At 37.9% G+C, this 15,802-nt stretch overlaps 1 protein-coding gene across 1 annotated transcript in view; it reads left to right on the top strand.

The window, feature by feature from the left end:
• Positions 1-1,912: 1,912 nt before the first annotated feature.
• LOC127570971 (ATP-dependent translocase ABCB1-like) overlaps positions 1,913-15,802 on the top strand; it is a 79,114-nt gene continuing 65,224 nt past the window's right edge. The window contains 15 exon segments of the mRNA XM_052016939.1: positions 1,913-1,945; positions 2,433-2,536; positions 5,184-5,241; positions 5,935-5,961; positions 5,963-6,086; positions 7,408-7,627; positions 7,750-7,757; positions 7,760-7,863; positions 7,865-7,921; positions 10,462-10,586; positions 10,676-10,850; positions 11,944-12,058; positions 13,027-13,030; positions 13,548-13,614; positions 13,616-13,660. Coding sequence (XP_051872899.1) covers positions 1,913-1,945; positions 2,433-2,536; positions 5,184-5,241; positions 5,935-5,961; positions 5,963-6,086; positions 7,408-7,627; positions 7,750-7,757; positions 7,760-7,863; positions 7,865-7,921; positions 10,462-10,586; positions 10,676-10,850; positions 11,944-12,058; positions 13,027-13,030; positions 13,548-13,614; positions 13,616-13,660 — 1,266 coding nt within the window.

The raw sequence follows: 15,802 nt of genomic DNA on the forward strand, positions 1-15,802 counted from the left end.
TTGCAATTAACCTGTGATCACTCTTCCTACCTATTCCAATTCCAAACTGTTAGCCTTTACTACATGCTTTCTACCTTGCTGCCAACTAGCCACCTAGTTTGGGTGTTCACATTCATAAATTCCCATGGGTGGAGAGGTGAAGTTACAACAAAATACCATCAATGTATTCTTTTCTGTATATGCTAAACATCCAACCGTGAAGAAATACAGATCAATTTGCATAATAATTTGTTGATGTTCTAGTCAGAAAACTGTGTGCAGTTTTGCCTGGCCATTATTTAAATAATATTAAAACCATACACTTCAAACATCAGTGATAAACTAAATATGAAAAAATATTTATGAGGTCCAAGGAGTGTTTCGATGGAGCAAAAAAGTCAATGAGATTTAATAGAAGTTTTTATACAAAGGTCTTTGGCAATATCAGGTGTTTTGCTAAAGTGGTACATTAGGTGGAGACAACTAAATCTTTTAAGACATATTAACAGTACGATAAAATGGACTTTTGACCTCACAATCTATGTTGTTATGATCTTGCACCTTATCGTCTACCACACTGCACTTTCTCTGTAGCTGTTACACTTCATTCTGCATTCTGTGCTACCTTGTGCTACCTCGATGCACTGTATAGTGAATTGATCTGTGTGAAGTTTTTCACTGTACCTCGGCACATGTGACAATAATAAACCAATTCCAATTCCAACAAAACAGTGGAAGATAAAAGGGTATGGGAAGAGAATGGGCTGGCTGGGTTAAAATTGGGTTCCCTATCAAACACCTGGCATTGACATGGGGCTACTTGTGGGATAACAAAGTGGGGCAGCCACAAGCACTGCTGCCTCACAGCTCCAGTGACCTGGGTTCAGTCCTGACTTCCAGTGCTGTCTTTGTGGAGGCCGCATGTTCTCCTTGTGACTGTGTGGGTTTCCACTCAAATTCTTAAGATGTGAATGCTGTTCATTGCCCATTGTAACTTGTCCCTAATGAACAGGTAACCAGGAGAATCTGGGGGGGAGTGATGGCAATATGAAGAGAATAAAATGGGATTGGTCGAGGGCTGGTATTAATAAGTGCTTGACGGTCAGTGTTGACTCAGTGAGACAAAGGGCTTGTTTTCATCCTGTATCCCGTGGGCACTGATGCTGCAAACATGCATAATTGGGCTTGGTTGTCTGATGTTGTGTACTCTCTGTCCATTTCCACACAGGACGAATGTAACTTACAAATATGAAGCAACCTTACTGAAATGCATTGAAAGTTTTTTGAATATTGAATTGATATTGAAGAATCTAATCTAATCCCTCACAGTTCTCTTGCATCACAGGGAAAAAACGGCTTGTCACATTATAGATAATTCCACAAGGCTTCTGCTGGTATTTCAGCAAAAATTTGGAAGAAAGTAATTATACATTTTTGATGACCTCACCATATCCTTTACATTGCAATATTGTCAATTATCCGTCTTTAATTGTTTTGGCTTCTCATTTGTAATTTATATCACCACAGTATAATGTTAATGATTGAATCGACCTTGATCTGGTGTGGCTATCGTTGCAAATGCAGCTGCAATGATTGGATAGTATGAGAATAATTAATTTATGTTAGTGTCATTTGATATGTATTAAAGTCTTCCAGAAGAAATTATCAGTTCTCTAGAGACAAGAGGACACAACTATCTGCAGTACATCACAGGTTGATATTCTACACACTTCCGTTTTTCTTGTAGCATTTTTGTAGCACATTTTCGGGCTGGATCTTGCTGGACCCGTCATTAGTCGGGCTTAATATTTCATTTTGCTTGAGTAGTTTTTTGTGCCCTAATTTGCTGGAAGTGTGGGTTGATTATGGTATGATGAGGAGAACAAAGCTTCTGGGACCTTGGTGAAAGGCGAGACTAACAACATAACTAACAATGAAAGAAACAGAAAAAGTGGAAGAGGATGAAGTAAAGTTAAAACAAATACAGAAAGAGAAATGAGGTATAGAAAAGCTTGGATTAGGAGTAAAAGAAAAGAAAGAAAAGTTTTAAATTGATTTTTAAAAATTCTAAGATTTGATACATTTACAATTTCAAGCAACAGTTGAATGATATGGACCATTTTAAAATTTTTGGGAACAGAGGTTGATTGGCATTAATTTACTATTGAGACGTCATTTCAAACCTAAGTTGCCAAGGGAATTTTATTGGGAATAATGAGTCCCATTGACAAGGTTAAAACTATCTTATTAGCGAAAACAAGGAGGATATTTTTGAGGGGGGGGCAATCAGGCAATATTTAATAAGTATAACATTACCTGGAATCAGATGTCTGTTACAATTTAGAGTTTGAATTTACAAGTATACGTTTATCCTTGTTTATGAATTTCAAAATGCTAAAGAATCTAATATGTTCATTGTAATAAATCACATTGTTGTTTTCTTGTTATTTCAGTTAACAATGGAATTAGATGGTTCTAATTTGAGAAGTGGTGATTTTAACCAAGGGAAAGACGAGGAAAAGCCTTCTGAAGATCCAGTAGAAGTTGAACGTAAAAGGTAGGTGAGATGTTTCTTTACAATGGAAACTCTGCAAAAGAATCCAAAGCTATGCACAACAGAGATATGTCATTGTTTACAACAAAACATTAACATTACAGACACCAAAGAATCCCTGAATCAAATATGCAAGAATTAACAGACATCTGAATGACTCTGGCTCTTTTGACAGTAAGAGGGCCAGCTCAGTCACAAGACTATAACATTATAGCTTTGATTCTTTGCTGTATTGGGAGTGAATTGTGTAAATAATTATCTTTTACTTCGTAAAGCTACAACAATTTTTATTTCCAAAGCTCATCCCATATGTAGGGAAGTGCTTTAACTTATTGAAAAGGTGGTGTATTCATATTTTTTTTGCCATGAGTTCTAATTTTCAGATATTGATTTATCTGCTATTAGTGCATTAATTTGTGTTCGAGGAATGTCATATTATATATTAAACAAGATGTTATCTATTATAAACTAAATCAATATCCCCAATCATATGATAACCCCAAGCCCATGATGAAGTGAAAATTTCATCAACATAGCAATGCCATTGTAAAATCTAGCTCATTGACCAAGTGAAGATCAGTGAGAACATACCACCTTCCTGAGCTTTGCTCCTTCCCACAACTCATAAGTTTCTTGAAACCAGTTCTTGTGACTGAAAACAGCGTTCCTCAAGATCAGAAATCCTATTTACAAAAAACAGCAGTTGGCAACAATTACATCAGGACCTGGGTAAAAGAGACATTGAGGGAAAGGGGAAAAAAAGTAGAAAGCAATATTAGTTCTCTGAGAACTGGAGAGTTAAAATGAAAAGCTGGAAATTTTGGTTTGAGGAAGGAAAGACTGGTTTGACATTTTTTGAGAGGAAGCAGGAAAAAATCCAGGTTCTGCCCTTTAGAGATGGAAGGAGAGCTGGGTGTGATCTCTGGAATTCTTTGCCCTGACGAATACTGGAAACTGATAATTCAAAGATTTTAAAGTGGAAGTGGATCTAGGGGTATAGAGAAATGGCACAGAAAAAGGGGCCCTCACCAGATGTATCCTAGGATGCTGTGGGACATATGCATTGAGAATAAGAGTTGGGCTGTCACGTTACAACAGTACAAAAGCTTGATTAGGTCACACTTGGATTATTGCATGCAGTTCTGGTTGCTACACTGTAGGAAGGACATAATTAAGCTAGAGAGGGTGTAGAAAAAATTCACCAGGCTATTGCCTGGATTGGAGGGCTTGAGTTATCAGGAGGGATTGGATAGGTGGGGTCTTTTTCTCTGAAATGAAGAGGAGACTGAGAGGTGACATGATAGAGGTATATGAATATAAGGGGCTTAGATAGGGTAAATAGCCAGTGTCTGTTTTCCATGATAGGATTGTCTAAAACTAGAAGGCATAGGTTTAAGGCGAGAGGGAGGGGATTTAAAGGGGATCTGAGGAGCAAATTTTTCACAAAAAAGGTAGAGAATGAGCTTCCAGAGGAAGTGGTGGAGGCAGGAACAATAACAACATTTAAGAGGTATTTTGACAGGTAGTTGAATTGCGTAAAGGGATATGAATTAATGAAGGCAAGTGGGATTAGTAGAGATGGGCATGATATCAGGATAGACAAGGTGGGCCAAAGGGCCTGTTTCAATGCTATACCATCTAAGTAATGCTATACCACTCTAAGTCTCTAAGAGGAGTTCAATCTTGATCATATTAATTGATGGGGCAGGCTTGAAGGGCCTGATGGTCTACTTCTGCTCCTAATTTCTAGTGTTCTTGTTTTCCGAACAGTAAAATCAGGAGCATTTTAACTGGGGAATATGAGAGAAAGAATGTGGGAAAGAAGAAAGAGAAGTTGAGGCTTTGGAAAGAAAGGTGAAAGTATCAATGTTCATTGAAGAATATGGGGGAAGGAGGATGCCAATATTATGCAAGGGAAAAGTAGAAAGAATCGTGCTGATCTTAACTGGGGGAGCAAATATTTGGATGAATTGAAAGGGTAGGGAGAGAGAGAAAGGAAAAGAGTATCAATTTCAAAGTGAGAAAAAACTGGCCTGAGTTCAAAGCAAGAAATACTGCCAAGTTGAACAGTGGGAGCCTCATTCCAGAATTAAGAGGAAGACGGAATAGGGCTGAAGTTTCTCTTGCTTGCCTGCCAAGCTGAACAAGTCATAGATGCCCAGGTAAAACTGTGCAAGCAACCTCTGGTAATTCTGTCAAATAGTATCTAGTACTTGCCTCTTTCTGTGCTGCAACATTTCTGTGATTGGATTGGATTGTTAATGTTTAGATGGTTTACCAGGAACAGGCAGCATGCTGATCTGTTGAAAACATGAAGTTGGTAGACGGTAAAGGCAGCCCTTTTTACGCCCCTTTCCAAAATTGACCCAAAATCTCTTATTACCTTACAGGCACTATCACTGTCTGTTTCATCCAACTTTGTAGTTTAGTAGTTGCAGAGTGTAAAATTATTAAAATTATATGTCAAATCAAATATGATTTCTCTCCCACAATGGTAACACTGATTTGAACTTGTTATTATCAGTCACATTTTGTAAACAAAAAGTGTTGCTTCATGCAGCAGCTAGGCGAGCAAGTAGAGTAGCATTCCCTTACCTAAATATTTGTAAAATATTTTTAAATATTTAAAAAGTATTTCTTTTATTTTTAGGAAGCGCAAACATGAAAGGAAGTCAGAGAAAGTACAATCAGTTAGCGCTTTTCAGCTGGTAAGTAAGTTTTTTGTTCAAAAGCCAAGTTCGTTGCTCTGCTGTTTCCATTTGAGACAAATTTGAATTTAGTGAACTGTCAACAAGTCAACAATGTGGCCATGGCCCTTGGGACTAGAGAGTGACTATTGTACACAAAGGCTTGATGTGTTTTCAAAGTTATTCTCTCTAGTTACTTGACTATGTCTGTGAAAGGGAAATTTTATAAACTAAGAGCAACATTTTCTTCACTCAAATAGGGAACAAAAGTATATTGGAACAGGACAGGTATCACAAGATTCGATTGGTTGGAGCTCATGTTTTACCCTTGTATCTATGTAATCCTATGCAAAGTGTTGCTGATTGTTAAACGTATAAAGTAGTGTTCTTCTAAAATGCTTATGGCATACATCATTGGAACTTACACTGTTGTGTAGTATTTGTTAGGTCTATATGTAACACATCTTCCTAGCCAGCATTAGGAAAAACAAAAAAAGCTCAAATGCAACATGCACTACAATAAAGTGACTGCTAATTATTTAGTGGAGGAGCTCACAGACAAAACAAGGAGGAAACTAGAGTACTCATGTCTTCATGCACCTTTGTTTGGTACAAATATATGCATCCGTGACCTTGTGGTATTTTGCCTGCCTGTTTTTACTTAACTCAGATAAGGAAAAATTGAAAATTAATCTCTTCCACACATCTTTTAAGTTTCGTTTTGCAGATAGCATGGACATTTTTACTGATGATAGTTGGAATCATAGCTGCAATAGGTCATGGAATGTGCCTTCCACTAATATCCATTGTCTTTGGTGAGATGACAAATGGCTTTATATGCCATGCACAGTCTTCAAATGCATCATGTGAGTAGATGAAACTTTTTGTAGGATTCTTGGTGCTACCCTTATTGTTGCTGACAAGAATGGAGGTAACTGGGAGGGAATTAAGTTATTGAACAAAAAGAGGTCAAAAAACTAAAGTAGCTTGGAGACAACGTGTAACCCACCAACTTAGTGATCACTTTTACCAAATGACTGGCTTATTTCTTCAAATAATCAGGAATATTAATTTAAAAAAAAATTAGGGAGCCATTGAAGAGAATTGGAGTTGGATAGGACTTCAAACTCCAAAGAAACAATTGATTTATGAATAGCTTACCAAGAAAAATAGAAATCTGCAGCATGATCATATTCAATAGAATGTTAGATGTGCTAATAAGGGAAGTGAGTCATCAAAAGGTGTGAAGAATTCATGTGCTTCAATCTAGAAATTTTTAGTTTTAGAATCACAATGCTAAATTTGTCAGATTCACAATTATAATACAATTATAGTTTGTCATGTAACAAATGGTATGCTATTTGCACCAAAGAGTGGCAAGTTGTTCCATGAGATGTGTTCTACAAGAAAGATAAATGGATGAATAATAAACTTTTTCAACCAATTATCAACCACATGAGGAGTTTTATCTCTGTCCGTAAATATGATATGACCCATTGATAAGTAACAAAATATAGTTTGAAGCTACATTTCATGGAGCAGCAACTACTGTAAAATATGATTTAAAACTTTTTTTGCAATAGGTTTTGTACTTCCTAATATCTTTCCATTAATAGGTGTCAGAACCTTTACCAACAAAGAAATGGATTAATTTTCCCCAGCATGCAGTATCATGACCTCTTCTAATCTCCCTCCGACCTGTTGTCCTAGGTTGATTCCATGCTTTGACCTTTCACTTTGGCTTCAGTTTGCTCTTGAGCTTTAATCTCAGAACCCAGAGTTTGATTGCAGTGTTGGTCCATGACCCCTGGCCTCAACATTTCTCTGGCTAATATCAATGTTGAAGAAGCAAAATAAATACTTGGTTTTCTTCTCTGCAATAAAATTTTAATTTTTTCATGTTTTTTTTACAGCAAATAAACAGATTGTAGTGAGATACCCTTTGATGAACAAATGGCTAAGTAAGTTCTATCAGAGTAATTACACGTTCAAATGATTGCTCAGTGGGCAGATATATCATTAATTTTCTGAATTATTGTACTGTGATTTCAAAGAATTTTCAGTGCTATTCTGACTTTTCCATTTATATTAAGTACATAAGATCACATCTTCACTCTGAAGAAAATCCTCAATTCAGAAAAAAAACACTTGGGTTTGACTACCTTTATAGAAGTGAAATGTATTTAGTCATGAATATCCATTGTTTCGATTCCAGATTTTCCTATTACTATGCTGGAACTGGAGCAGTAGCACTGCTGTGTGCTTACGTTCAAGTTTCCTTTTGGGTTGTGAGTTCAGCAAGACAGATACGAAGACTCCGAAAGGCATTCTTTCATGCTGTACTAAAAAAAGATATTGGCTGGTTTGACGTTAATCAAGTTGGACAACTCAACACACATCTAACAGCGTGAGAATGATACATTTTAAGACTAGATCACTATATGTTTTATTTTGCTTGAAAGAACATTATTATGGTAAATATTAGCATTTTAATTGCAAGGGAATGTATTGTGCTTTTTCATTGATTAGTGACATCAACAAATCAATGAGGGAATCGGTGATAAGATTGGACTTTTGTTCCAGAACATAGCGATTTTCGCAGGAGGTCTAATTGTTGGTTTTGCAAAAGGATGGAAGCTGACCTCTGGTAATTCTGGCCGCCAGTCCCCTCCTTGCATTCTCAGCTATGCTATGGTCCAAGGTTGGTGTGAAAAAGATCAAATATTTAAGAACAACAAATTTTTTAAGTAAACAATATAGTCCAGAAGGCAATTAAAAACTCCTCAAGTCTACTGATATGGTCCTAAAATTAAATTGTTGATATAAACTGAATCCTCAGCATATTTCTATGATATTCATAGTTCACTGAAAGTGACTATGCATGTGGATAAGGTGGTAAAGAAGGCATATGGCATTGGTATTGTATTGGTTTATTATTGTCACTTGGACTGAGGTACAGTGAAAAGTTTGTCTTACAAACTGATCGTACAGGTCAATTCATTACACAGAGCAGTTACATTGAGTTAGTACAAAGTGCATTGATGTAGTACAGGTAAAAACAGTAACAGTACAGAGTAAAGTGTCACAGCTACAGAGAAAGTGCAGTGCAATAAGGTGCAAGGTCACAACAAGGTAGATCGTGAGGTCATAGTCCATCTCATTGTATAAGGGAACCCTTCAATAGAAGCTGTCCTTAAGTCTGGTGGTATGTGCCCTTAGGCACCTGTATCTTCTACCTGATGGAAGACGAGAGAAGAGAGAATGTCCCGGGTAGGTGGGGTCTTTGATTTTGCTGGCTGCTACACCAAGGACAACGAGAGGTAAAGACAGAGTCCAAGGAGGGAGGCTGGTGTCCGTGATGCGCTGGGCTGCGTCCACAACTCTCTGCAGCTTCTTGTGGTTCTGAGCAGAGCAGTTGCTGTACCAAGCCGTGATACATGCAGATAGGATGCTTTCAGTAAAAGTTGGTGAGAGTCAAGGGGACAAACCAAAATGTCTTTAGCCTCCTGAGGAAGTAGAGGCACTGGTGAGCTTTCTTGACTGTGGCACCTACGTGATTTGACCAGGACAGGCTGTGGTGATGTTCACTCCCAGGAACTTGAAGCTCTCAACCCTCTCAACCTCAGCACCATTAATGTAGACAGGTTCATGTACACCGCCCCCTTTCCTGAAGTCAATGACCAGCTCTTTTGCTTTGTTTACATTGAGGGAAAGGTTGTTGTCATGACACCATTCCACTAAGATCTCTATCTCCTTCCTGTACTCTGACTCATCGCTGTTTGAGGTACGGCCTACAACAGTGGTATCATCTGCAAACTTGTAGATGGAGTTAGAGCAGGATCTGGCCACACAGTCATGAGTGTATAGGGAGTAGAGTAGGGGGCTGAGGATGCAGCCTTGTGGGGCACCAGTATTGAGAATAATCGTGCCGGAGGTGTTGCTGCCTTATCCTCACTGATTGCAGTCTGTTTGTTAGAAAGTCAAGGATCCAGTTACAGAGGGAGGTGTTGAGTCCTAGGTCTCGGAGTTTGGTCACAAGCTTGCTTTGAAATTATTGTATTGAAGGCAGAGCTGTAGTCAATAAGCAATAGTCTAACGTATGTGTCTTTACTGTCCAGATGCTCCAGAGCTGAGTGTAGGGCCAGGGAGACAGTGGCATGCTTGCCTTCATTTGTAGGGATGTTGAATATAAGAGTAAGGATATTATGCTGCAGCAATATTAAACTTGAGTCAAACCACAGTGGAGTATTGCATACAGTTCTGGTAGCCCCATAATAGGAAGGATGTGGAGGCTGTGGAGAGGATGCAGAAGAGGTCTACCAGAGTGTTGCCTGGATTAGAGGGTATGAGCTATAAGTAAAGGTTGGACAAACTTGGGTTGTTCTCCTTAGAGCGTTGGAGGCTGAGGGGAGACCTGAGAGAGGTTTTTAAAATTATGAGAGGCATAGATCAGGTAGACAGTCAGAATCTGTTCCCCAGGGTAGAAATGTCAAACACTAGAGGACATGCTTTTAAGGTTAGTAGGGGGATGTTAAAAGGTAACGTGAAGGGCAAGTTTTTACGCAGAGAGTGGTCGGTGCCTGGAATGGGTTACCAGTGGTAGTAGTGGAGCAGGCAGTTTGGTGGAGGCTTTTAGATGGACACATGAATATGAAAGAAATGGAGGGATGTGGATGATACACAGGAGGAGGACACTTAGTATAAATTAGCATCAAGATCGGCACAACATCGTGGGCCGAATGACATATCCAGTGCTGTACTGTCCTGTGTTCTACTTTCTAGTTTTTTATCCTAGTGGATAACATAGAACAATAACTCTGTCCATAACCAGTTCTTCATACGAAGACAGGTGAATATATCTGCCTCCAAATTTTTGAGGTTAAGCAAATTTTATATTTAAAAATTGAGATTGATTTTTATTAGTTAAGGATTTAAGAGAAATCAGGCAAAAGAATGAATTTGAAATACTGACTAGCTTTGACCTAATTAAGTGGCAAAAATCTTGGTAGTTGAATATCTATGTTTGTTAATATATGTGCTGAAATTTTAAATAGAGTTAGTTTGAATATTGGAAGAGTGAACTAGTTTTATAGGATCCAATCCTGTTCCTTAAAGTTGGAAGAATGATATCCAGATTGCTAGGTGAGAAATGTTACTTTATCTTCATATAATTTATTTATAATTTATAACAGGTTAAATATTTTAAAGACTATATCCAGTTTCAATGTTTTCTATGTTCAGCTCTCAGTCTCATTCACTAACCTGGAGATGACAGCTTATGCAAAAGCTGGAGCAGTTGCAGAAGAAGTGTTGGGGGCAATCAGAACGGTGGTTGCCTTTGGAGGCGAGAAGAAAGAAACTGAAAGGTCTGCATTATGAGCTTTGACAGCTATCAAGGGCTATTTATGGTTCAGTTCTTGAATTAATTACTTCATGTTCTTGATATGTTCTAAAGGTATTATAGATGTTTAGGAAAAGCCAAAAAGATTGGAATAAAGAAGGCCATTACATCCAATCTCGCTGTTGGGTTTGCTTACTTTGTAGTATTTGGATCTTATGGAATTGGATTTTGGTATGGATCGACTTTGGTTCTTGAGAACTCTGGATACTCCATTGGTACTGTCCTTACTGTAAGCACAATAATATAATAATATATCAAAAAATTTGAAGTTTATTTGATAACTTATAGGGTAATTTTAAATGTTCCTTATTTATTTGCTTGTTGTGAAAATATTTTTAAAGTACTTTTGCTTTTCCATGACTTAATTAACTTTTCATTTTGATAATAGATGCTGTTCTACAAATACAGCATGTGTGATGAGAGAAGATCAGAGGAAGCAATGTTTGTAGGCCACCCTTGTATATCTGCAAAATTGGTTATAGTGGTCTGCAATCTTTTTGCAACTGCTCTATGGCTCATGGGCAGTAGGATAAGGGAAATAAGCATAGCCCACTTAGCTCTCCAATTTAAAATTCAATCAATCAGATTTTACCTTTGCGTAATGGTATAGAGTGGTCAGTGGCGAATCCACAGCCTTTTGTTTGTCCCATTTTTATTTCCATCTCTGATCTCTGCTGCTCAGGTTGCTAGCTTATGACTGCATAGTTGCCAGATGCATTTCGGGAACTTGACTATGAAACTTTACTTCATAAATGGCCCTATGTAGTGGATGTAAACCGTCATTTCAATTGGGGCTAGGGGGTGTGGGGGGGGAGGGGGAAGTATTATGAGCAAAACTGATCGTGTCTACCTATTCCTCTCGACTCCATTATATATTCTAAAAGAGAACCATCGCCTTAACCTTATCAGAAGGGTGGAGGTGGCACCATCAGGTGCTAGGAGAGGCAGCCTTTCAGTATCATGTGCTTTACAAGAACTGAACTGGATTGACTGGAGCAAGATTTTCTATCTTTGGAGAAGTTTTTCTGTAATTAAAGCATATTTTAAAATATCAGATAACACTAATTTAACAGCTCTGGTGATAGCAGAGGTCTATCTATTTCACACTCTGTCATGTAAGCTCTCCATTGTATAGGTTGTAAAGGAAAATTTGACTGCATATATCACTAGCACCCAGTCCAATACTGCAGTTTTCCATCTTCTACAAAGTTGCAAATTACTCCCTATGTCTTTACTTTTCCCATATGATGATAATATAATCTGATAAGAAATGAGGACATCTTAAAATTATATTTCTAATTTGTATTTCATTCTGTTTTCAGATATTTTTCTGTGTCACCTTTGGAACATATTCCATTGGTCAAACAGTACCATATGTTGAAGCGTTCTCTAATGCCAGAGGAGCTGCATTTGAAATTTATAACATTTCTAGAGGAGGTAAAGAAAGGAGTGATAGAATTTGTTTTGTCTGTGCTGTATGCTAAGACAGCACTTATTAAATGATGACAGATGAAAAGATTTTATAACACTGTCACAAGAATGATAAAAAGAAGCATTGTGTATTTTGGGGTAATGCAGGTGCATAATGCAAACAGTAGCATTTGCTCTTTTCCATCTGAGAGATTTGTTGCCTCAAGCTTGTTCACCTATGCAGCTCGTTCTTTCTGTGGAAAAATATATAGGTTGCAAATCTCATTTCATGTCTTTGAGAAGAGTGATAGAAACAGTGGAGGTGCCGTGAAGTTTAAAAGCCAGAGACTGAATCAAATAGACATAAGAAAAAAGCAGATAGCATAAAATACTGATGTCAGATTTTAAATATCAAGAATAAAAGATATATAATTTTAATGTAATGATTGGATGTACATTAATACAGCTATAACCAAAAGTGTGGTCATCAATTCTTCACTGAATGTACCTAATCAATGAAAATGTCAACTCTGAGCACCAGGTTAAGTCTTGGAATTCTTGCTGTAAATTAAATCTGATTATTTAGTTCTCCAAAAGTCATTGAAATACTTTGCTCAATTTTGTGCATCATCCCTTTATTTGGACATCAATGATTTGAATGGATAAACTAACATTAGTTGTGCTGGATTATCCAAAACTCTAAAATTTGGTAGTTAAACTAAAATTTATTAAAGGGCAAAACATATCAAATTCAGATTTAACTATAGGTGGAGAGTAGCGAACTTGCAGATTGAACAATTCTTGGAACCACTGAAGGAACCAGACATTTTCTGAACCACTCATGGACAGACACCTCACTGTGGATCAAGTTTCTGAAAATCTAATTTTTAGTCTTAAAACAACACCTGAGCATTTTCATACTCTTTGTAACAAATTGAGGCACTGAGAAGAGTCACAAATAGGACAGTGACAAACTGGAAAAGATAGAAGTGCAGATAAGTTCAGATGGTGATTAGAAGGTGTCAGCGTTAAGTTTAAAAGCCCAAACATTGTAGAAGGAAGACTGAGACAATTAAATGGTTTCCCAGAGTTGAGGACCTGGGAAGAATCTTAGAATAGGCTGATACCCTGTGAGATACCAGTGGAGAAGCTATAAACTTCAGTCTAGTCAACATAAATGTTTCCTTGCTGCTAACCCAGAGAATAACTTCAGAGACAGCAATTTTACTGCTATATTGAAAAGAGTAAGATTAAGATTGCCTCCATTAAGCAGTACTACTGATCTAAGCAGCTGCTGTTACAAAGAAGAAATAAGATGTTTAGGGATACAATTTAGCAGTACTATAGGTATGTTGGTTGGCTGCATTATTCTCTTGCAGTGTAATTTTTGTCTGATTTGTTTAAGAACTCCTTAATATTCCTTAACTATGAATTTCATTTCATAATTAAAAAGAAAACCTGAAATATGTTTTCTTCACAATATTGTACACTAATCTTCTTTTGGTTTTCCTGTAAGAAAATCTGCCATCGATAATTTCTCAGAAGAAGGTCACAAACTTGATCAAATTAAAGGAATAGTGGAAATTTAAGGATGTGCATTTTAACTACCCATCACGGCCAGATGTAAAGGTAGGAGAGAACGTTTTGCATTTATAAGACATATGTATCTGTTTATTTTTTCTGTGTATTAATTTATTCAGTTTATAATACTACTCGATTAGAGAAAATCTTCATGAGGTTCATAGCTTAGATAAAAAATCATGTGTAACTCGACTAATATTCTGACAAAGAATGAATTAGTCCCAGAAGTTTGCAGATATGATAGCATTGATTGTATTTCCAACATAAAGTTAATGTTCAACCTCCCATATACCATTCCATGGTATAACTTGTTCCAGAATGCTTCATGCTAAAGATATTTTTCTTGGTTTGAAGTTGTTCTGTTTATTTACTTTATATGGTTTCTTCCATTCCACATTTCTTTAGACTATAAGACATAGGAGCAGAATTAGGCCATTTGGCCCATCGAGTCTGCTCTGCCGTTCAATCATGACTGATTTATTTTTCCCTTTCAACCCATTCTCCTGCCTTCTCCCCATAACCTTGACACTCTATCAACTTCTGCTTTAAATATACCTAATGCCTTAGACTCCACAGCCATCTGTGGCAATGAATTCCACAGATTCACTCCCTTCTGGCTGAAGAAATTCCTCTTCATCTCAGTTCTAAAGGGACATCCTTCTATTCTGAGGCTGTGCCCTGTGGTCCCAGACTCTCCCACTATTAGAAACATCTTCTCTACGTCCACTCTATCCAGGCCTTTCAATATTCAGTAGATTTTAATAAGATTCCCCCTCATCCTTCTGAACTCCAGTGAGTACAGGCCCAGAACCATAAAACACTCCCCATATGTTAACCCTTTCATTCCCAGGATCATTCTTGTAAACCTCCTCTGGACCCTCTCCAATGCCAGCACATCCTTCCTTAGATATGGGGCCCAAAACTGCTCACAATACTCCAATGTGATCTGACCATCACCTTATAAAGCTTAAGCATCACATCCTTTTATATTCTAGTCCTCTTGAAATGAATGCTGGACATTGAATTTGCCTTCCTTGCTACCGGTTCAACCTGTAAGTTAACCTTCAGGGAATCCTGCACTAGGGACTCCCAAGTCCCTTTGCATCTCTGATTTCTGAATTCAGTCCCAGTTAGAAAATAGTCCATGCCTTTAATCCTTCTACCAAAGTGCATGACCGTACACTTCCCTCTGTTGTATTACATCTGCCACTTCTTTGCCCATTCTCCCACCTGTCCAAGTCCTTCTGCAGACTCCCTGCTTCCTCAACCACTACCTGCCCCTCCACTTATCTTTGTATCATTCACAAACTTGGCCACAAAGCCCTCAATTCCGTCATCCAGATCATTGACATATAACATGAAAAACAGCAGACCCAGCACCGCCCCTGCAGAATACCAGAAAGGCCCCCTTTATTCCCACTCTTTTGCCTTCTGTTGGTCAGCCAATCTTCTACCCATGCTAGTACCTTTCTTGTAATACCATGAGCTCCTATCTTGTTAGCAGCCTCATGTGTCGGCACTTTGTCAAAGGCCTTCTGAAAATCCGAGTGAACAACATACACTGACTCTTCTTTGTCTATCCTGCCTGTTACTTCCTCAAAGAATTCCAACAGATTGTCAGGCAAGATTTTCCCTGAAGGAACCATGCTGAATTTGGCCTATTTGGTCTATCATGCTTCCAAGTACCCTGAAACCTCATCCTTAATAATGAACTCTAGCACCTTACTAACCATTGAAGTCAGGCTAACTGGCCTATAATTTTGTGTCTTTTGCCTCCCTTCCTTCTAAAGAGTGGAGTGATATTTGTGATTTTCCAGTCCTCCGGAAACCATTCCTGAATCTAGTGATTCTTGAAAGATTACTACTAATGCCCCCGCAATCTCTTCAGCTACCTCTTTCAAGACCCTGGGGTGTAGTCCATCTGTTCCAGGGTGACTTATCTGCCTTCAGACCTCTCAGTTTCCCCAAGCACCTTCTTCTTATTTACCTATAGTGACTGCACTCACTTCTGCCAACTCTCTTGAATTTCTGGCACATTGATTTCCACTGCATGTCATCTCCCCATTCTGAAGGCATTTACTTGGAAGGTGAAATGTCTTTATATATTGGAATACAACTGATCAACTAATCATTAGGCAGAGGAATGAGCCATTGGAGAGATGATAGCCAAGGCCTCTCTTGTTTCCAGTA

This window comes from Pristis pectinata, chromosome 5, assembly GCF_009764475.1.
Source record: "Pristis pectinata isolate sPriPec2 chromosome 5, sPriPec2.1.pri, whole genome shotgun sequence".
Taxonomy (NCBI): Eukaryota; Metazoa; Chordata; class Chondrichthyes; order Rhinopristiformes; family Pristidae; genus Pristis; species Pristis pectinata.